This window comes from Neoarius graeffei, chromosome 6, assembly GCF_027579695.1.
Source record: "Neoarius graeffei isolate fNeoGra1 chromosome 6, fNeoGra1.pri, whole genome shotgun sequence".
NCBI lineage: Eukaryota > Metazoa > Chordata > Actinopteri > Siluriformes > Ariidae > Neoarius > Neoarius graeffei.
The window spans coordinates 66,223,204-66,246,872 of record NC_083574.1 but is presented as its reverse complement, the minus strand read 5'-3'; the positions used below and the strand labels follow the sequence as shown (position 1 = coordinate 66,246,872).

The 23,669-nt window shown below is 40.4% G+C and overlaps 1 protein-coding gene across 1 annotated transcript in view; it reads right to left on the bottom strand.

The window, feature by feature from the left end:
• Positions 1-464: 464 nt before the first annotated feature.
• Positions 465-23,669, bottom strand: part of st14a (ST14 transmembrane serine protease matriptase a) — a 56,838-nt gene continuing 33,633 nt past the window's right edge. Inside the window, exons 9-19 of the mRNA XM_060923997.1 lie at positions 21,940-22,043; positions 21,758-21,855; positions 19,827-19,960; positions 19,598-19,702; positions 19,131-19,238; positions 18,907-19,023; positions 18,080-18,199; positions 10,764-10,947; positions 8,607-8,875; positions 6,510-6,646; positions 465-2,692 (exon numbers count right to left, since the gene is read on the bottom strand). Of these exons, the coding sequence (XP_060779980.1) occupies positions 2,531-2,692; positions 6,510-6,646; positions 8,607-8,875; positions 10,764-10,947; positions 18,080-18,199; positions 18,907-19,023; positions 19,131-19,238; positions 19,598-19,702; positions 19,827-19,960; positions 21,758-21,855; positions 21,940-22,043 (1,538 nt within the window). The 3' untranslated portion in view covers positions 465-2,530. The remainder of the gene's footprint in view (positions 2,693-6,509; positions 6,647-8,606; positions 8,876-10,763; positions 10,948-18,079; positions 18,200-18,906; positions 19,024-19,130; positions 19,239-19,597; positions 19,703-19,826; positions 19,961-21,757; positions 21,856-21,939; positions 22,044-23,669) is intronic.

Here is a 23,669-nt window from a genome sequence, read left to right as displayed (position 1 = left end):
AGCCTTTGTTGGGTGCAATTCATTGTGTCCCTGTAAGTTAACCCGGTATGCCAACATAAGCTTAACTCTCCGAATATGTAATGGCATTTCTCCCATTTCTACCTGCATAGCAGCTACTGGAGAGGTTTTAAATGCCCCACAGCATATTCTTAGAGCCTGTGCTTACTCTACATCTAATTTTTTAAAGTTGCTTTTTGCCACTGACATATAGGCTACACAACCATAATCTAATGTTGCCCTCATGAGTACCTAGTAAATGTTTAATAATGATGATCTCGCTGCCCCCCAGTCCCATCCCGACAAGCAACGCAAAAGATTGTTGATTTTCTCACATTTTCCTTTTGTTTGTTCTATATGCTGTATCCACGTGAGTTTCTCATCAAAAATAACCTCAAGAAACCTAACCACTCTGACTTGCTCAAATGTCAGCATTGTACGGAATAATGTAACAAATTAATTGTTAGTACTGTAAACATTTTAATATAAAATACATTAAATGTACTTTTGTAAGAAGTACAATTTAAATATATTTTGTTGTGCATTTTTGTCAGTAATGGTACACCACGAATCAAAGGTACTAAATGTCATTAAAATTACTGTGTATTGCAAGAACATTAGATTGCTAAAGAAAGGTTTCATATTTAAAAAAAAACATTACATATTTGCACATAAAGGACCTTAAGTTGAACTGTTAAGTACACGTTTATTCATTATCTCTAAAGTGAAAATTTAGAAATGCTGACAATTCATCTTATTGTATAAGGATGGCACTTATTAGGCTGTGAGAAAAATGTATCCGTGTACAGACATCCTATCAAAAGAGATCAGAAAGGGTGTGACCTACTCGAATTTTTACTGTACGAGTGCCTTTTTTTTCCCCTTGCAATTTACTTAAATACACTGCACACAACTAGCCTATTACATGATATAACAGAGCAAACAGACAGGGACATTTCTCATATGGTCAACACATGATGTACAGAGGTAATCGTATGTGCCTTTCACAGATACAGGGTGAGAGTTGTGAAGCTTATTTTCAACTGAAACACCTGCAATGGAATGACTCCAACACCTATCAAAGGCAATGGCTTTGTCCTTGTTGGAGGCACAGGAATTAATGGACATCTGTGTTACACCTATAACATTCAAAAACTTTTTGAATGTTGTGTGTTAAAACATGAAAATTAAAAATACAGCTCCTGTTTCTTGTAACTGACCACTGCACAATGCGAGGTTGTTGAAAGGCTGAAATCTCTTGGTAGATGCATCTTCAGGCTACAAGTCTGCTCAAGAGCTGGAGATCCAATGGAGGAAGAAAAACTTGCATATCCAGATGCAGGGCTGTTGTGCCTTAAGAGAGAGGTCTTCAATCTCAGCTGCTGGCTTGTATTATAACTAGGCAGAAGTCACATCTGTTTCCACTTGTTTAACCAATGGCTCTTGGGCTCTAATAAACTAATCAAATATGCCTCCCCGTTGTCTGGAACGAAAGCCTACAGCCACATGGGCCGTAATATTTTGGAGTTCCCAATCACATTTCAAGAGGAGGAGAAAAAAAAAAAAAAAAGCATGATTTATTAAGGTATATGGTTTTAAAAACACTTGTCTTGTGCACAGGAAGTACATTACAAAACAAATTTTGGCATTTTGAATTGGAACCTGAAGAAATTAATGATGAATAAAATAAAACAAGACTAAAATAAAACCAACTGTTAAATGATGTTAACACATTTCTTAAAATTACAAAGGCCCAAAAAAATTGCACATTAATCCAACTTTAAAAGAACAATATTCTCTGGTTATAAATCATTTGTAATAAAAAAAAAGAAAAATCATTAGTCACATTTTCATGTATATTTAGGAATCCCAGAGTGTTAGAAATTAAGACAAGTATACTATATAAAATCATACCGCTGAACAGTTATCTACAAAGCACATCAAATAGTACTGTCTTCCAAGCAATTCATTAGTAAGAAATATTTCTCATTATCTCTAGCCGCTTTATCCTTCTACAGGGTCGCAAGCAAGCTGGAGCCTATCCCAGCTGACTACGGGCAAAAGGCGGGATACACCCTGGACAAGTCGCCAGGTCTAAGAAATATTTAAGAGAAGAAATTAAAAATCTATTTACAGTAAAACATAGCCTGGCACTTCAGGTCACTAAATATACAAACGTAAAACAGAAGTTAATGCTGTATAAAATTTCAAATTAAAAAAAAAAAAAAAAAAAAAAAAAAAAGACTGCTGTATGCAGGAGATATCTATCTATCTATCTATCTATCTATCTATGGCAGGAATGATTAAGACTTTCATAGACATGGGCTTATCAAGCTGTGGGTCGCATACAACACTGACCTAATTTTAGAGACAGCCTCAATATAAATATCTCTAAACAGCTCGTCAGTTCTTTCTCAATTTGTTCTCTCAGGCAGATGAACAGAACAGATAACATTAGATGATTGACATGCTTCACTAAAGTCCTGGTAACCCTGTTCTCCTAAAACACCCACAATTTTTTTCCCCTCTGCAATTATACTCCTGTTTGCTCTTTAATCCAGGCACGGAATTTGGGGACAGTGGTGTAAATTCCAGGTTTGTTTCTACGGGCACATCCATCACCCCAGCTCACCACACCTGCCAGAAACATTCGCCCAGCTGCATTAGAGCTAGACAAAGGACCACCTGAGTCACCCTGGGGAAAAATATATACATTTTTAAATATAAATATATAAATAAAACTCCATCATCAGCCAAACGATAAATGTGAATACAGTGGTGCTTGAAAGTTCTTGAACCCTTCAGAATTTTCTATATTTCTGCATAAATATGACCTAAAACATCAGATTTTCACACAAGTCCTAAAAGTAGATAAAGAGAACCCATTTAAACAAATGAGACAAAAATATTATACTTGGTCATTTATTTATTGAGGAAAATGATCCAATATTACGCATCTGTGAGTGGCAAAAGTATGTGAACCTCTAGGATTAGCAATTAATTTGAAGGTGAAATTAGTCAGGTGTTTTTAAATCAATGGGATGACAATCAGGTGTGAGTGGGCACCCTGTTTTATTTAAAGAACAGGGATCTATCAAAGTCTGATCTTCACAACACATGTTTGTCATGGCACGAACAAAGGAGATTTCCGAGGACCTCAGAAAAAGCGTTGTTGATGCTCATCAGGCTGGAAAAGGTTACAAAACCATCTCTAAAGAGTTTGGACTCCACCAATCCACAGCCAGACAGATTGTGTACAAATGGAGGAAATTCAAGACCATTGTTACCCTCCCCAGGAGTGGTCGACCAACAAAGATCACTCCAACAGCAAGGCATGTAACAGTCGGCGAGGTCACAAAGGACCCCAGGGTAACTTCTAAGGCCCTGTCCACATGGCAATGGATTCAGGTGACTCCAATACAATTGCTTATCGTTTAGGCCTGGCGTCCACATGGCACCAGGTGAGAACGGGTTCCAGAGTGGAAAGATCTGGCAACGTTGCCGTTGTGAAGTTGTCTGGATGAGTAGAACGGATTTGTTTACGATAATGTCACAACCACATGACTGTGAGTGCTTCACGCCGGGTTGAAGTGTAACGAACTCGATGCGAGTTGTCAACAAATCCTATAACTTGGTTCATGAAACGCGCTTACAAAATATTTTCACTGTGAATATTTATTGTGTAATGGTGCAAAGTGAGAGAGAGAGAGAGAGAGAGAGAGAGAGAAAGAAAATAGCCCTTAGGGCAGAGTCAATCCTGCCAGCAAAAATAGGGAAAAAAAAAAAAAAAAAAGGAGCGATCTCACCTCTTCAGATGTGGGTTTAAGTCCTACAATACATTCCTCAAAAAGGGCGTAGAAGAAATTAATCCATCAACGTGTATCATTCAATTTATTCCGGACCATTAAAGACGCCGCCTTCCGCGTAGAATCATACGTCATCCTCGTCGCCATATTGGATAGGTCAAAGCGGAGTATAAAGATTCATGTGCTGCGTTTAACTGTACCAACAGGTTTACCGTCCAAACGAGATCATATGGGATTACCTTTCACAGGTGAGAAACAACAAATTAATCCATCAACGTGTATCATTCAATTTATTCCGGACCATTAAAGATGCCGCCTTCCGCGTAGATTCATACGTCATCCTCGCCGCCATTTTGGAGAGGTCAAAGCGGAGAATAAAGATTAGCTGCGTTTAACTGTACCAACAGGTTTGCCGTCCAAACGAGATTACATGGGATTACCTTTCACAGGTGAGACTGGAAAAATATTTTTCATTGTATTTGGTCATTATAATGTAATTTTACAAACAGATTTTCCTGACTTTGTGGCTAATATGAAGTCTCGCGCATAATAGTTTATGCGCATGCGTCCTTACTTCTTCTGGTGTCTCCGAAGGGACCGTCTTACAGTGCCCCTAGAGGTGTGGCATGTGTATTGCATCGTTTTCAGCAAGCGTTGCGTTGCCATATGGACCTGATATTTTACTGATTGTTGCCCATTTGGACGCGATATATTTTTAAATAACATCTCGTTGCCGGTGTCGTGTGGATGTAGCCTAAGCAAGTGAAAACCTCTCTCACATTAGCCAAATGTTCATGAGTCCACCATCAGGAGAACATTGAACAACAATGGTGTGCATGGCAGGGTTGCAAGGAGAAAGCCACTGCTCTTCAAAAAGAACATTGCTGCTCATCTGCAGTTTGCTAAAGATCATGTGCACAAGCCAGAAGGCTATTGGAAAAATGTTTTGTGGACCGATGAGACCAAAATAGAACTTTTTGGCTTAAATGAGAAGTGTTATGTTTGGAGAAAGGAAAACACTGCATTCCAGCATAAGAACCTTATCCCGTCTGTGAAACATGGTGGTGGTATCATGGTTTGGGCCTGTTTTGCTGCATCTGGGCCAGGACGGCTTGCCATTATTGATGGAACAATGAATTCTGAATTATACCAGTGAATTCTAAAGGAAAATGTCAGGCCATCTGTCCATGAACTGAATCTCAAGAGAAGGTGGGTCATGCAGCAAGACAATGACCCTAAGCAAACAAGTCGTTCTACCAAAGAATGGTTAAAGACGAATAAAGTTAATGTTTTGGAATGGCCAAGTCAAAGTCCTGACCTTAATCCAATCGAAATGTTGTGGAAGGACCTGAAGCAAGCGGTTTATGTGAGGAAACCCATGTTCTGTACGGAGGAATGGGCTAAAATTCCTCCAAGCCAGTGTGCAGGACTGATCAACAGTTACCGGAAACATTTATTTGCAGTTATTGCTGCACAAGGGGGTCACACCAGATACTGAGAGCAAAAGGTTCACACACTCTTGCCACTCACAGATCTGTAATATTGGATCATTTTCTTCAATAAATAAATGAACAGATATAATATTTGCCTTATTTGTTTAACTGGGTTCTCTTTATCTACTTTTAGGACTCGTGTGAAAATCTGATGTTTTAAGTCATATTTATGCAGAAATATAGAAAATTCTGGGCGGCACGGTGGTGTAGTGGTTAGCGCTGTCGCCTCACAGCAAGAAGGTCCGGGTTCGAGCCCTGTGGCCAGCGAGAGCCTTTCTGTGCGGAGTTAGCATGTTCTCCCCGTGGGTTTCCTCCGGGTGCTCCGGTTTCCCCCACAGTCCAAAAGACATGCAGGTTAGGTTAACTGGTGACTAAATTGACCGTAGGTGTGAATGGTTGTGTGTCTATGGCCCTGTCCACACGGCAACGGATTCAGGTGAATCCGATAAAATTTATCGTTTCGGCCTGGCGTCCACACGGCACCGGCGTTTTGGGTGCCCCAAAACGATATTTTTTGAGAACGGTTTCTAGAGTGGAAAAATCTGGTAACGGCGCCGTTGCGAAGTCGTCTGGATGAGTAGAACGGATTTGTTTACAATGACGTCACAACCACATGACTAGAACAAGCAGCACTCTCGCACGCATCATTCGTAACAACAGCAATAATGGCGGACCCCAGAGTAGTAGTAGTTCAGTGCCGGGTAGAAGAAGGGGTTTATGCGCATGCGTCCTACTTCTTCTATTGTTCTGGTGTCTCCGATGGGACCGTCTTACAGCACACGTAGAGGTGTGGCATGTGTATTGCATCGTTTTCAGCAAGCGTTGCGTTGCCATATGTACCTGATATTTTACTGATCCATTGCCCATGTGGACGCGATTTTTTTTTTTACCCACTAAAAAAAAAAAAATTATTATCTCGTTGCCGTTGTGTGGATGTAGCCCATGTGTCAGCCCTGTGATGACCTGGCGACTTGTCCAGGGTGTACCTCGCCTTTCACCCGTAGTCAGCTGGGATAGGCTCCAGCTTGCCTGCGACCCTGTAGAACAGGATAAAGCGGCTAGAGATAATGAGATGAGATATAGAAAATTCTAAACGGTTCACAATTTTCAAGCACCACTGTTTATAATAGGAGCATTTGTATCTGTAGGATCGGATAACTAGAAATAGAATTTTTTTTTTTTGTGGGGGAGAAAACAAACAAACACACTATACCTGACAGGCATCCACCCCTCCTGCAAGAACTCCAGCACACGTCATGCGCGAAGTAATCTGCCCTTTCATGAGTTGATCACATACTGTGCTGTTAATGATGCGAACTTCTGCTTTCTGCAACACTGTTGCACCAGAGCCTGTGCACGCACACAAATATTTAAGTATTATACATCGCATCAATTCCATCCAGAGAAAATTTTTGCATGCTCACGCACTGGGATCAGTTTGTTTTGAAAAGTACTGGGGACAATGATGGGTTTGACGTTTTCACACCTTTTTCAGTGATCCATAGACTGCTGACAGATGTAAACAGCATCCCTTTCAGTATCACCTGTAAAAGCTGCTTGCACTTTTTAAGTGTGATATGATGCTATTACAATAACCTTCTTCCATGGATGATGTAAATGCTATTGCATCTCAAAAAAATTTAATATTGTGAAAGCTTGTTTTTTGTAATAAAAAAGGTAAACTTTCATATATATTCTATATTTATTACAAGTGAAATATTTCAACCCTTTTTTGTTTCAATTTTGATGAGTATGGCTTATAGCTCATGAATATCACAAATCCAGTATCTCATATTAGAATATTTCCTAAAAAATCAAAAAAGGATTTACAATCCAGAAATGCCCAACTTCTGAAAAGTACAACCCCAATTCCAAAAAAATTGCAAATGAAAACAGAATGCAATAATTTACAAAAATCATAGAAACCCTATATTTAATTGAAAATAGTACAAAGACAACGTATCAAATGTTGAAGTTTTTTTTTTTAAATCAATGCTCATTTTGAATTTGATGTCAGCAACACATTTCAGAAAAGTTGGGACAGCAGTATGTTGCATCACCTCTACTTTTAACACCACACTAAACATTTGGGAACTGAGACCAACTGCTGTAGTTTTGAGAAAGAAATGTATCCCCATTCTTGTTGGATATACAATTTCAGTTACTCAACAGTTTGAGGTCTCTTGTCATTTTGTTCTTCATAATGCACCAAATGTTTTAAATGTGAGACAGGTCTTGACTGCAGGCAGGCCAGTTGTGCACCCGGACTCTTACTACGGAGCCATGCAGTTTTAATATAAATGTGCAGAAAGCAGTTTGGCATTATCTTGATGAAAGAAGGAAGGCCTTCCCTGAAAAAGATTGTCTGGATGGCAGTATATTGCTCTGAAACGTGTATACCATCACTGAGCATTAATGATGCCTTCCCAGATGTACAAGCTCCCCATGTCATGTGCACTAATGCACACTCATACCATTCACAGATGCTGGCTTTGAACTGTGCATTGATAATCCAAATGGTCCCTCTCCTCTTTAGCCTGGAGGGCATGGTGTCCATGATTTCTACAAAGAATTTCTACCGTTTCTTCATCAGACCTCGGGACAATTTTCCACTTCGCCTCAGTCCATCGTAAAAGAGCTCGGGCCCAGAGTAGGTGGCAGTGTTTCTAGATATTGTTTATATCTGGTTTTAACTTGCATTTGTGGATGCAGTAATGAACTGTTTTCACAGACGATGGTTTTCTGAAGTGTTCCTGAGCCCATACAGTGATTTCCACTACAGACACTTGTCTGCTTTTAATGCAGTGTCGCTTTGTCTCTTGCATACAGAGACTTTAAAAGATTCAGAGAATCTGGAAATGATATGTACCATAGATGAGGTGATCCCTAAATTCTTTGCAATTTTACATTGAGGAACATTATTTTTAAAATGTCAAGTCAATTATAGCGACTCATTACGACTACACTACTTTTATTTAACCACATACATGAAACAAGTAATAGTCAAACAAGTACTTTTCTTTTGACAAAAATGTATCATCTACATTCAGCCATTCAGAGAATCTCATTAATTTCACCAAACTGAATGCTTTCAAAATCCGTGATGGGAACAAAATGAGCCACAACAAAAAGTGGTGTCCCTAGCATAAATGACATCCATGTGCTCACACCTTTTAAAAACAACAGAGATTTATTTAATTGTAATTTATTGTGATGTGCACAAGTGCTTTGGCTGACCAACTCCAAAGAGTGAGTGAGGGAACATTTCACATCATAAGCATTAATTACCAATTTAAACTGTGAAACCCACCTCCTTCCCTGATCGCCCCCCAGCCTGTGATCCACACCGATTTGCCAGCAGGGAAGCTGTAAGAGGCAGATGGCAAACAGATGGGCTGGATTGTGTCTCTGAAAGTGACAGCTCTGTCAAGTTCCATGAGAGCTATGTCATTATCAAACGTATATTCGTTGTAACTGGGGTGAGCAATGATCCTCTTTACGTAACGCTTTTCAGCTTTAGCCAACTGCTTTTGTGAATGGAGGCCCAGATACACCTCCCACGAGTCTGGCTGAGAAAGCCTGTTCTCACACACACACACACACAAATATACACACACTTTTTGGACATGTAGAAGACATTTATCCTATACACAACCCCAATTCCCAAAAAGTTGGAATGCTACATAAAACACAAACAGAATGCAATGATTTGCAAATCCTTTTCAACCTACTGTATATTTAATTGAATACAAAGACAAGATATTTAATGTTCAAAAACTGATGAACTTGTTTTTGTAAATCTACAGTCCTTCTGAATTTGGTGCATGCAACACATTCCTAAATAAATTAATGGCTTTCATGTTCAACTCATTCAAGGTGGCCTCAGGTGAGTCACACACCTGGAGCCCCAATCCTGTTGGCCAGCCATGCAGTTGGCTAGCTCAGCTGTACTGGTTGCACACATCCCTTTTTAGGGTGTCAATGAAGGTTGCGGGGGGACGGCCTCGACTTCTGCAACCGTGGAGAGGCTCCCACAGCACAAGCAGGCAGATTCTTGTGCCTGAAGCAGTGGTCTGCAAGCCCAAGTCTCTGCTAGACCACCTTGTCAGAAATTCTGGGAAGGGTACCATATAAATCTTAATTTGGTACACAGCTCTGCCAAGCTGATGTTCAGGGTCACATGCAACATTCGAGTGTAGGAGCCATCAAGAGATCTTTCAAAGGTAGAGTTAAGGGACCAGCATTCACATCCGTACAGGAGGACAGACCCGACAGTGGCCACAAAGAGCCTACGCTTCAGCTCCCGGGAGACACTTGATTTCCAGATCTTACACACATCATTCAGTGCCTGCCAGGCTAGTGCCTTGCAGACTGTGACAGCCTGTTCAGTTGAATTAACCCACAAGCCTAGATACTTGAAATCGTCTACTTCATCAAGCACCGTCCCATCACTTGTGGAGAGAGGTGCTGGAGATGTAAAGTTGCAAGACACCTGCTTGGTTTTCTTGTCATTTAGAACAAGCCCAATGCGATTACAATGTGTGTGCCTGTTGGACACTATTAGATAGCAACGTGATGTCATCAGCCAAGTACAAGTCCGTGATTACCTTTTCCGGGTGTCTACAAGCGTGTCTAGGCGTTAACATAAACCCGAGGTCGGATTCTCTGCCATAAATAGCCTTCCAAAGAGCATAATCAAGCACTATCACAAAAGGGGCAAGAGTATCTCCCTGCAGCACACCTGCTGTGATTTTAAATTCCTCGGTATCACTGTCTGGGGTCACAACCTTTGCTTGGGTATCTGTGCACATCGCTTCAATTACCCTTCAAAGCCTCGATGGAATGGCATCGGCCTTGAGGATCTTGATCATTTTTCCCCCTCGATGGATATCAAAGGCCTTGAAGTCCAGAAATGTGAGCACGACAGATAGGTTGTTCTTTCTGACCTCCTCTAGGATTCTCCGCAGAGCCAAAATGTGGCTAACTGTCGTCCTGTTTTCAAAACTTCAATAGTGTCCTCAGTTCCCAAATGCTTACTGAGTTGTTAAAAGGTTATGTAAAACAGTGGTAAGCATGTCCCTGTTCCAACTTGGAACCATGTTGCAGGCATCAAATTCAGAACAAGCATATATTTACAAAAAACAACAACAAAGTGAGTTTGAACATAAAATATCTTGTCTTTGTATTGTATTCAACTGAATATAGGTCGAAAAGGATTTGCAAATCATTGCATTCTATTTTTATTTACATTTTACACAGTGTCCCAAACTTTTTTGGAATCAGGGTTGTAAAAATCCCTTTTGTAATCCTAAGGTATTTAGATACAAGAGACAGAAAACGATGAGATACTTCTTAAACTAATTCTGATAAACTTATGCTCTTGTATAATTCTTGGAAACTACTATTTGGATTTGCAGTTACACTAATCACACTGGTAGATATGAAGCACAAAAACAGTATTGTTTACCTAATTTTGGGTTCATCTTGTACACAGTGAGCAGCAGTGACTAACCAGCGGTCACTGATGACTGATGCGCCACACACATGCACATTGTTTTTGATATGAAGGCTGACCTGCCAAGGCCACTCCCCCTCCATCGCATCCTGCCCACCCACAATACGTGAGGACTTGAAAGGACGCATTCCACACACTAGAAGAGAGACAAGGGGATTAAGGGTGTAAACCTCAGCCTTCCACACAAAATAATAACTTCAAGGTCAGTGATTTGATACTTGACAATACCACTGAATTTGCAACAATATGACATGACGTACAATTTCAAAATATTCTACAAGGTAAGAATTCAATATTTGATGATACCACTGTGTGGCAGCAAGAGCATGGGAGCGTATCTGCCATGGACAGGGAAAAGAGGCAGGCTAAATGGCCAGACAAGTGATTTTTCTTACCTGTGTGTCATTACGGGCAGCCTACTTATATGGTTGTTTTCTTTTCAGTACAAGTTGTGAACTAGAGAGACCCCAAGCTGGTAGAGCTGATGCAACATAATCAAACTAAGTAAATTTGAACGCAAGACAAATAGCAAACTGTTTGGTCTGTTGATGGATTGATTTATTTTTATTTATTTATTTATTTATTGGGGGGGGGGGGGGGGGGGTTTCCACTCTAATGCATCTGCGCAAGATAGAAAGGGAAAAATAAAATCCTTATGCTCCATCAGAAATCCAGAGGCCTCCTTCACTCAAAGACAATGTATGGACCTTCCAATGACAATTATTAATGCAGGTAATTAATCCTATGCCTGCAACTAAACCTAACCTCAGTATTGAAAAAGTTTTAGGCTTTTTTACTTTATTGGTTTGTTTAAAAACCACCACCAATTTCCTTATGGGGACCATCCAAATGTCCTCACAAGGTCAAGATTGTCTGATTTTTCTAGGTTTGTGGGGACATTCAATCCTCTGTCATACATACACATTAATTCTCAAGTCAACCATTAGGTATTTGAGGAGACCACTGAATCTGTTAAGATTTAGTACCTCTGATGAATATGTGGCCAACAGAATCTGGTGTAGGCCCACTATTTAATTCTTGAATTATGCTGATGTAGAAAAGGACCATAATTATGGGCAAAAACCTTGCTAGCTTATTAACACATCACTTTAAATATATTAATTACCTGTCATCTACCAGCTGTATTTTTCTATAATTATCAAATTTATAATCAAACATAACTAATAACTTATGATAGCTGCCTTTATTGAATTTAATTTTCTTTTAAAATCAGTGCATCAATCCAAAACATCTGATCATTGCACCTTTTGAAATGAATATGTATAATGTGAAAGACTGGCATGTGGCTGAGGATTTATATATATCCTGCCTTTCGCCCGTAGTCAGCTGGGATAGGCTCCAGCTTGCCTGTGACCCTGTAGAACAGGATAAAGTGGCTAGAGATAATGAGAGAAAAATCAGAAGTATTCAACCCCCCAAAGATTTCTCAATTCAAGTTTTTTCAAAGAGCAAGATTCTGCTTTGGATGACTTCTTTACGAGTTGAGTGACACATCAACACAGAAAATGCATGGTGTGTGTGTGTAACAATATATTTTGTTAAGATAGCTATGTTACAATTATTCAGCCCCTATATAATATTGCTGTTTTTAAAGCTTTGACAGTTTTTATGACCTAAAGTGGAGTTGAAACATAATTAACCCTTTGGGAACTCCATAATGATCCTTCATTTGCTTCAGCTGTGATGCATATATAAACCCCACCCATGAAAGTATTCAAGGTCAGTTGCAATCATGGGAAAGACAAAGGAGCTTCCACAAAAACTGAGAGGAGATTATTTCATCATACCTAAAGGGCATTGGGTATAAGATGATTTTCAAAAAAAAAATTAAACATTCCAAGAGACACCATTGGGAGCATTATAAGGAAGTTTAAAACTTATGGAACAGCTGCAAACCTGCCTGGCCGTGGAAGAAAGCCCAAAATTTCATTAAAGGGCCCTTATGGCCCTTTTCCACTACCCTTTTTCAGCTCACTTCAGCCCGGCACGGCTCGCGTTTCGACTACCTCAGAGCAGCACGACTGAGCTTGCTTCAGCCCTACTCAGCACCCAAAACTCGCATGGTTTTGGAGTGGGGCTGAAGTGAGCCAAACCGAGCAGAGTGGGGCTAGGGGCGTGAGGAGACACTCCCCTGTGCACCGATTGGTGAGGAGGAGTGTCCTCACATGCCCCCACACGCCCCGCGAGCATGCTGGGATCTGTAAACACTGTAAACCCGGAAGAAGAAGAATTACGAATTACGAGAATTTCTGAAGCCTTATGTGCCTCGCCTCATCTATACGCTCTTGCCAGTATCTGTTGGCGTTGTCGGTGACAACAAGCCACAGCACCAAGACCAGCAACACTAACGACTCCATGTCCTCCATGTTTATTGTTTACTATCCGGGTCGTGAGACTACCGCTTAAAAGGTCACTAATGTCACTGTTTGCGCCGCCTAACGACATCATGTGACGTCCACCCACTTCCAGCCAGCACGGTTCAGCGCGGTTGTAGTCGAAGTGGGCAATTCCATGTAAATGTCAACCTCACCATGCAAAAATAAAGCAACATGTAATACATCAAAACCACTCCCAGAGATATCACCTAGGCCTGTATTTTACAGATGTGAATAAGTTGAACCAATTTGTAACCAACCTAATATGTCAGTCAGTCTTTCTTTCTTATAATGTAAAACCCAAGCTAAAATCAACTTTGATCATGTACAATTCTATATTATTGCCACAAGCCACAGAAATGTATGCTAAAATCCACAAAACAGCAAAACAATAGCCATCCTAAATATTATTTAAGAACTTTGATAGTTTTAGCTGATATTTAGAGAGTTTTTCAAAGGGTTATGGTGGTTAAATTGCTGATTTTCTAAACATATGCCATGTCTATTTCAGACGCGTCACATCCATAACGGAATTTCGTCACATACACAACGCTGACTTTTCCTTCCGAAACTCTGCATGAAATACAAAATATTTTAAACAAAGATTTTTTTTAATATTCACCTTGGACCCCTCTATCAAATGGATATCTCCATTTCGACATTAGGTTTACAATTTCACAGAGTTTGATAAAAATGTACAGTCACCCAAGAAAAGTGATACTTTTTCTGTCACATCCATAACGCATCTTTTATTGGCATTTTCTGGCATGCCCTAGATGTACTATGGGAATTGTTCTTGTTCTATCACTTCTCCAGTATGGTACAGCCTTAAAATATTCAACACCTGTTTAAATACTGGGAGACAATAAAACATGCACTGGGTCATTTTGAGTTCAAGTGTCACGTCCATAACGCTGGAATTGCTCAAATACAACTCCAACAGCCCCACTCAGCTCGACTCAGCCCAACTCAGCAGGGCACGGCTCAGCCCAACTCAGCCGCATTGGTAGTGGAAAAGCAGCATTAGCCACTTCGTCAGGACAACTAAGAAAAAAACCCATGCGAGTGCAAGACACCTACAGGATGACATGAAGGCTGGTACAAGTGCTTCAGTGGCAACTATAAAACATGCACTGAATAAACAAGGATTTCATGGCCGGACTCCAAGACGCACTCCACTCTTGACCACAAGGAACATCAAAAGTTGACTAGAATATTCCAGGAGGACTTTGGATAAGACTACAGCATTTTGGGAGACAGTTCTATGGACTGATGAAACCAAACTGGAACTGTTTGGACATATGGACCAGCGGTATGTCTGGCGTGCGAAAGGCCAAGCTTATGACCAGAAGAATACCATCCCCACAGTCAAGCATGGAGGTGGGTTACTGATGTGAGGCTGTTTTTCTGCAGCAGGAACTGGCAATCTTGATCATGTACGTGCTGTGTTTCCGCTATATACAATTGGCTGCGGCGTGCCGCCGCACCTTGATTTTTGCCGCCGCACCTTCAGGAATACCCCTAGGAGCTATATGTATTTGACTACATTATCCGTTGCTTGCCCAGTCTTTGCGTTTGGGGCGAAGCGCAGTTCCACTGGCCGAGCTAGCAGTTACTTGATTGGTTTCCACGGGTCGCCGTGGGCTCTGATTGGACAACGTTCTGCCTGGAGCAGCGTAGCCAAGCCAACCTGAGGTAAACTAACTGCTACGTTTTCTTCGCCGATTGTCGGGAGAATTAACGAATAATCGAATAATAATTAACATCTTTATATTAAAGTAATCATAATTATTGCTATAATTTATCCCATGGGCGGCACGGTGGTGTAGTGGTTAGCGCTGTCGCCTCACAGCAAGAAGGTCCTGGGTTCGAGCCCCGGGGCTGGCGAGGGCCGTTCTGTGCGGAGTTTGCATGTTCTCCCCGTGTCCGCGTGGGTTTCCTCCGGGTGCTCCGGTTTCCCCCACAGTCCAAAGACATGCAGGTTAGGTTAACTGGTGACTCTAAATTGACCGTAGGTGTGAATGTGAGTGTGAATGGTTGTCTGTGTCTATGTGTCAGCCCTGTGATGACCTGGCGACTTGTCCAGGGTGTACCCTGCCTTTCGCCCATAGTCAGCTGGGATAGGCTCCAGCTTGCCTGTGACCCTGTAGAAGGATAAAGTGGCTAGAGATAATGAGATGAGAGGAGTTTATCCCATTAGATTCCATGGCGGCCGGCGTCGGCCATATTGTATCCCGTAGCGGCCGGCGTCTGTGTTTTAATAGGCTATATAGGTGAACGGACGACGCAATCATCCCATTTACAGATAAGCCTAAATACTCTTAAGATCAATATTTCAGACCCTCTTCGATTTATTTTCATAATAAAAACACGTCTTTGTAATCAATTATTTTTAGATATTTTAGTTTTACTATAGATCTTGCGGTTTGCGAGCCGTCCTTGGATACAAACCACAGGTTCTATCTGATAGCCTATACACTAAATATCGAAACTTCAGACCCTCTTCGGTGTGTTTTTAGAACCAAAGCCATAACGTTTGTATTTAACTATCTTAGTTTTACTATGAGATATTCCAGCTCCTTCTTGTCCGTAGTCTAACATCGAGTCGATAGTTGGAATTAAGATGAACCGCCACCGTCATTTTACAAGGCTCCGGTGCGCTCTTCAAATGGTAGGCTACATCATTTTTGTTGTGGATGAATTGTATTTATACGCTCCATTATAGTGATGACAGTAAACTTGTACATTTAAAAATGGTCCCACGCCACACTTCGCCGTTAGTCTGGCTAACGCGACTTCAAAGCTCTGCGAGCATTTGGTCTGGCAAAGATATTAAGCCCAACTGTTTCCCAAAGTGCGTGGTTGACCCGCCTCCCTGAAATGCCTCAGTTTGCTACTGGTCGAAGCCAGAAAAGGCTGTGACGAAGCTTAAACCAATCACATCACTCTTTCCTCTGACGTATGTGACGCGACGGGGCTAACTGGTAGATTAAACTCTTACCGAAGCCGGTCGGGAGCAAGGCGAAAACGGCCTTCCTTTCAATAAATACCTCCAGGGCTGCTCTTTGCTCCGTTTTCAATGAGAACTTGCTCCATGTTCATAATATTTCGAGTGAATGAAGCGCTTCCGGCATAGATTCTGTAAACAATCTATGGCTTCCGGTCGCAGTTCTACTACGTCACTGCCTTGAACATGCCTCTACCCAGGGCCGTTGGAGATGCTCAAAGTTGATTGGCTCCCAATTTTTCAGGAGCTTGGAAGAGCTGTAGATAGCTTGCCTGGCCAGACTAAGCTCGCAACAGGCCCTCGTGTTGCATCACGCTTAGGATGGGCGGGCCCAGGCTACTTCGCCGTGCTGCTTCATGTTGATTTTTAAGCGACTGACCTACGCTACGGAAGCTCGTAGGTAACTGAAGCCAGGGTACGGCCAAATGTTTGTCCGTGACAGACAGCGAAATTCATTGCTTGAAGACTTGCACTACGCACAACGCAACAACCTATAGGCTATTCATTTTTGTCGATGAACATGAACGTCATTCTTCTTAACGAAATTCTTAATGGTCAATTATCGATTAATCTAGGCTATTGGTTATGTGATATCCATCCCTAATTCGAGCATACACTGTTGCAGAAAGTACAACACCGACGCGAGTTTTTAAACACAGCCCTTTTTCCGAACGTCAGTGGGTGGGTGTGATCATCTGCAAAATGCCATATCAGATCAGAAATGATCAAAACCACGTTAATTTCAAAATGTCCATGTAAATGTTTTTGAAAATATGAACATTTTAGGCAGGTAGCAGTAATCAAGCAGGAGAGCAAAGCAGACTGCCAGAACAGGAAAGAGAATGTGAAAAGAGGGAAGAGAGAGAGGAGAGCAGCCAAAAGAAGGGCAAACACAGGGCCACGGGCTGGGACCTTACATGGGTTGACAAGCCCAGATACAAACCTTGGCTTTACCACACTGACCATGGCAAGTATTCTGTGGCTACTTTAATATCAACCAATTCTGCCACTCATAGTCTGTGTGTTAATTACCTAGTCTTTCAAGACTAGGTTTATTCATTTATTCCCTTACGAAGGGTCACCATTTTAGAGTGTGTTTTGTCAAAAAATTTCTCAGAATGCTCCCGTATCCTCGTACTGGGGAGGGACGTCTGAGCACAGGTCTTGCCACCGCACCTTCAAACATTTTTTAGGGGAAACACTGACCTGGCATCATGGATTCCCAGAAACACTAGGCCATTTTAAAGAGGAACATGATTCTTTCAGTTGACAAATTAAACCTTAGTGATCAATGGACTTCCAGCAAGACAATGATCCCAAGCACACGTCCAAGTCAACCAAAACTTGGTTGAGAAAGATCCTGGAACATCCTGGAGTGGCCTTCTCAGTCACCAGATTTCAACCCGACTGAAACTCTTTAGTGGGATTTAAAGGCAACAGTTGCAGCACGGAAGCCATCAAACATCACTGAGCTAGAGGCTTTTGCACGTGAAGAATGGGCAAAGATTCCAGTCGAGAGGTGTCAGAAGCTTGTCAGCGCTTACCAAAAATGAATGATAGAAGTTTTAAAAGCTAAAAGGATGCTCCACAAAGTACTGAAGCTGGGGGTTGAATAATAGTGCACGTTAAAAGATTTACATTTTCGTTTGAACTTCAAAGTCAAGTCAACTTCTGTTGTCAAAATTACTCAAATATGCATCAATAAATAGTTTTTGTTGTTTAATTTTTTTTTGTCATTTGTCGTCATTATCTTTCATCCACAGCCCTATGTCTTTTGAGGTGGGGGGATTGAATATTTCTGATTGCAACTGTATATATTAGTGCGTGTGGGGGGGTTTTTTTGGAATTTTTTTTTTTTTAAATACCAGCACAGTTGTTCTCGTCAGACCCGTCGGTACAGTCCTGCTCTCCATCACACTCTGGGTTCTGCTTACTGATGCATTGGCCACCCTGGCATTGAAAATCAGTTTGCAGACATACAGAGCCTGAAAGGGGGAAAAGGGCCAGACATAAATACTATTACCATATAGTACCATACTAACAAGGACTATTAAGGTGTTAACATGTCAACCTTTGTAAAGAGAAATAATCTAATGTACAGTGGTGCTTGAAAGTTTGTGGTGCACAATCACTCCTGGAGAAGGTAACAATAGTCTTGAATTTCCTCCTTCTGTCTGGCTGTGAACTGATTGAGACGAATCTCTCTTCTTTGAGATCCTCAGGAATCTCCTTTTATTGTGCCATGATACAGTTCCACAAACATTATGAAGAGGAGACTTTGACAGAGCCTTGTTCTTTAACTGAAACAGGGTGACCATTCACACCTGATTGTCACTGCATCAACTGAAAACACCTGATGAATTTCATCTTCAAAATTAACCGCCAACCCAAGAGGTTCACATAGTATTCGGTCATTTTCTTTAATAAATGACCAAGCATAGTATTTTTGTTTCATATGTATAACTGGGTTCTATTTACCTACTTCTACATAGACATGCGTGAAATCCTGTTCATGTTTTAAGTCATATTTATGCAAAAATATGGAAAATTCCAAAGGATTCACAAACTTAAGCACCATTCTAAGATATACAATGTAATGACATCATAGATAACCACCCATAAACATGAGGTATACAGCAAGAGTTCCAAGGTTGTTGCTGCATACTAAATTTTGTATTTTCCTGCAACTTACTACTTTCACAGTCTGCTTCATCGGACCCATCACCACAGTCCTTTTTCCCATCACACCTTTGTTTCTCTGTGATACACGCACCATTTCTGCATACAAACTCTCCTCCTTTACAGGCAGCTAACACACACACACACACACACACACACACACACAGAGAATTAATTGATAAGATACAATTAAAATACAGGTGTCTTTTAACTGTCCTTAAAGATCACAATTCTTACCACAATTCATTTCATCAGTTTTGTCTCCACAATCATCAATGCCATCACATTTCCAGAACATTGGCTTACACAGACCATTCCCACAGCTGATCATGTCAGAGCCACACTCTAAGAGTAAAAATGAACAATTTATATTTTATATTATATAATAAGCAGACAATTTAATAGCTTCATAATTGCAGCTACTCAGTCAAGCTGCCTTCTCATCTAATGGAACCAGTATGGCAAGTTTAACTGATGGCAGTGTTCACCTCTCAAAGCAACCAGTGCTAATTAATGTCGAATTCATCTAAAAATACTTTGTATTTCTTTGGATTCAGACCAAATGCTAAAACTGAACCAGTAGGGAGTGCTGCTGCCTCTATCCTGCATGAAAAATCAGTTAGGTTTGCAACATTCACTGATCAAAAACCTGACAACTGAGTGTGTGCGTATATATTCCAGGTCAGTGTCTTGGGAGTACGTACTGCAATTCCTCTCATCACTACTGTCTCCACAGTCATTCCAGCCATCACAGCGCAGGGCAGAACGGACACAGAATTTATTGTTGCACAGGAACATATCAGGACATGCTGAGGGCACAAGTTGGAGTAAGAGAGTTTTAATACTAGTGCCATTTGTAGATACTTTTGGCACTGGAAGATGTGGCATAGATACATCATGAATTCAAGGTGGAGTCTAGGACATGACACTTACGGTTACTGGGTTCAAAGGCCATGAAGGTTGCATTAAAGCCTCGATCCACATATGATGCATCAGAGAAGAAAACTATCGTCATTTGGTTTGAAGTGCTGGTCCGCGTGGTGGAAGAAGGTAGATCACCACAAAGCCTTTGGAGAAACAGTCAATACCTGAACACTCAAGTCTTAAATGTTATACCAGACAACCAGATTTGGGGCTAAAATATCCTGATGTAACAAAATTTCTTGTTGCACCAATTTTCAACCAGGCACAAAACAGTCCCAAAGCAATAATGGTTGACTCAAGTTGTGTAATACTGAAACTGATCGTTGCCCCCCCCCCCAGTAGGTCTTTGACAAAACGATTTTACATACTCAGATCCACAAGTATTTGGACATTGACAAAAGTAATTTTAGCTGTCTACCACAGTACACTGGAGTTGTGGTGAAATAATGAATAGGACCTCAAAGTACAGGCTTCCAAAATTACTTTGAGGGTATTTATATCCAAAAAAAAAAAAAAAAAATCAGGTGATGGCATAGGAATTACAGCATTTTTTAGATGTGTTTCCCCCTTTTTAAAAGGCTAAAGTACCTGTAATTGAACAAATAATCAAACCAAATCATTTTTAGTGCATGATTGTATATCTTTTGTAGTCAGTGACTGCCTGAAGGCTGGAACCCATAGACATGACCAGTCACAGAGTTTCTTCCCTGGTGATATTCAGCCAGCCCTTTACTGGAGATGTATGCAGTTCCTGCTTGTTCTTGGTGTGTTTTGCCCTCAGCAAATGAAATGCATGCTTAATTGGATTCAGCTCTGGTGAGTGCCTTGGCCGTCCAATTAGTTTTGAAGCATCTGGCTGAAACTGAGCAGATAATATAGCCATGTACAGTTAAGAATTCATCCTGCTACTTTTGTCAGCATTCATCAGTAAATACAAGGTTCCCAGTCCCATTGGCAGCGATACAAGCTCAAACCATAAAAATGAGATGGTACACTTTGGATCATGAGCCTTTGATACATTTCTCTATCATTCTGGTACCAGTTGATGGTTGCATCATCCCATGAACAGATGATTCCATAAATGTACAGGCTTTAGATTTATTTATTTTACAAACTCTTATCTAGTCTTTCTGCTTTTGAGGCTTAGCTTACCAGTGATTTGCATCTTGCCTCTGTATTTACTCTGGTGAAGACTTCTTTGATCTGTTGATACAAATATGCCAACATCCTGGAGGGTGTTCTTTATTTTGTCAACTGTTGTGAAGGGGTATTTCTTCACCAGGGAAAGAATTCTGTCATCCACCACAAGTCTTCCAGGCCTTTTGGTGTTCCTGAGCTCACCAGTGCAGTCTTTCATTTAAAATTAATTAACCAAATAGTTGATTTGCCACACCCAATGTTTCTCCCTCTCTCTCTGATGGTTTGTTTTGATTTTTCAGCCTAATGATGACTTGCTTTACTGACAGTGACAGCTCTAGACTTCATAAAGAGAGTCAACAGCAACAGATACCAAATGCAAACGCCACACTTGACTTCAACTTGACATTTGATTATCTGTTTACTTGTAAAGGAATAACACACACCTAGCCATGAAACAGCTAAGCAGTCAATTATTTAATCATGCAAAAAAAAAAAGGGGGGGGGGGGGGGGTAGGGGGACCAAACAGTGCTGTTTCCCTCGATCATTCACCTGATTTTGATGAAAATATCCTCAAATTAAAGCTGAAAAGCATGCACTTTGAAATCATACTGAGAATGATGTTTGGTAGATTTTGTGCGAGTGCTTTTAATTAGTGTGTGTGTGTAATGTTTTTACACAAATTATTTTACTTATTTTCTTGAATACTGCCAATATTTCTGGGACTTGCGCACGCGCACACACACACACACACAAACACACAAACCACACACACACAAACAGAAACTGTATAGTGACTCACTTCTCGTCATTGACCTGGACATAATCATTCACACAATTCCCACCAAAAGACATCATGAATTTCGAGAAAACCAGTTTCACATGCATATTAGAGGGCACCTTCAAGACACAAGTACACAATTATTATTACATGCTGTTATGGGAGTCATTAGATATTAGTTTCAGTACAAGAGGTTGTCTAACCTGGATCTTCCATTCGCACCTCATAAGTGGTGGATAATATTTTGGATAGTTTGGTGATGTCAATTTTCCAGAAGTTCCTGTCAAAAGTCCACCACATGACATCACTAAAGGCATGGAGAGAAAAAAAAAAAAAAAGACAGGGAATAATGTTCTTAAATCAGATTTACCAGAAGGCATTTATGTTGGCAAAAACAGACTTTATATTGTGGGAAAACACTGCTACTAGAGAGTGTAGAGCTTTATTTAACTGACAAAAGTACAAAGAGTCAATAGTTTTACGAACTAAATTAATTGTATTTTGTATATATAAACAAAAGTTAGAATTTAAAGCCTGCAACACACAAGATTTTTGTTTTTACTGCATTTGGGAAAATATCCGAATTTTCTGGAAATGAAGTTAGTACATTATTTATTCAGTACCAGTCAAAAGTTTGGACACACTCATTCATGGTAATGTGTCCAAAATTTTGACTAGTACTGTGCACAGACACACCCACACAGTGTGTGGCCAAATAAATAAATAAATAAATAAATAAATAAATAAAAAGCGTTCAAAAGTAAATCCAAAGTTTGGATTTAAATAAGCAAAAACTCTGACTGGATAATTACTGCAGGTATTAATGTTTTAGCTGGCAACAATTCTTATAACCCTAACTGATGCAGTGAGTGGTTCATTTCTTAAACAACTTTGTCCGATGACGTATCCCATGGTCATGGAAAAGATGTTACTTTACTTCAGAAGGGTAATATTTTCAGCCTGCATCAAGGAAAGAAAAGAACTAAGGAGACTGCTGAAATGACTGGAACTGGATTAAGGACTGTCTAACGCATTAATAAAACCTTGAAGGATCGTGGTGAACCATCAGCTTCATGGAAGAAATGTGGTTGGAAAAAAATCTTGACTGACTGATCAGAGATCACTTAAATGCTTAAAGTCAAATCGTTTATTAAAAAAAAAAAAAAGTGACAGCAGACTGCACAGCTATATTTAATAGTGAAAATAAGAGCATTTCCACATTTACAATGTGATGAGAACTCTCAGGATTGGGACTAAATAGCTGTGTGGTCATCTTCTGGGGTACAATCACAATCTATCACAATTCTCCCCACAGATTTACCTGAACTCATGTGATCACATGATTAATTGTGCATATGGTTGCCTGGATACAGAGCCTGTCACTTTACTTCAAGACTAAAGGCCCAACTCAAATCTCTGTATCCTCTTTTCACTCCAATTTTATTCTAAAAGTTCTAACCGGAACTTTTCATGATGTTGGTCCGCTCTCCACTATCCTTTGTCCATCATGCTGCCTTCTGTTTGCAAAATAAGCCACACTTCCAAGATGCAGAGCATCATCCTAAATTGTCTCATAATCACGCTTTTGCTTAGTTGATGTGGAGTAGGAAAGTTGTGAAAGTGCATTTATTTATTGATTGGAATGATCTGTATGATTCCTATGAAAAGCATATTAAATGCCAAATTAAAACTGTACACAATATAGGATTTCCAGATCTGCCATCCCTAAAGAGGCATTTAAGATTCTTTTGATTAATACCAATTTACAGAAGTTCTTCATTAACCTTGAGCCTTGCACTTTACTGCACAGACTCTTATTTGGACTGACATGTCATTTACTATCATTTTATATCTGAAAACAATTGAAATTGTAGGTCACATGACATTCTCAAAAACTGCATATTAGTTCTATATTGCACTACCTGTAGTGTAC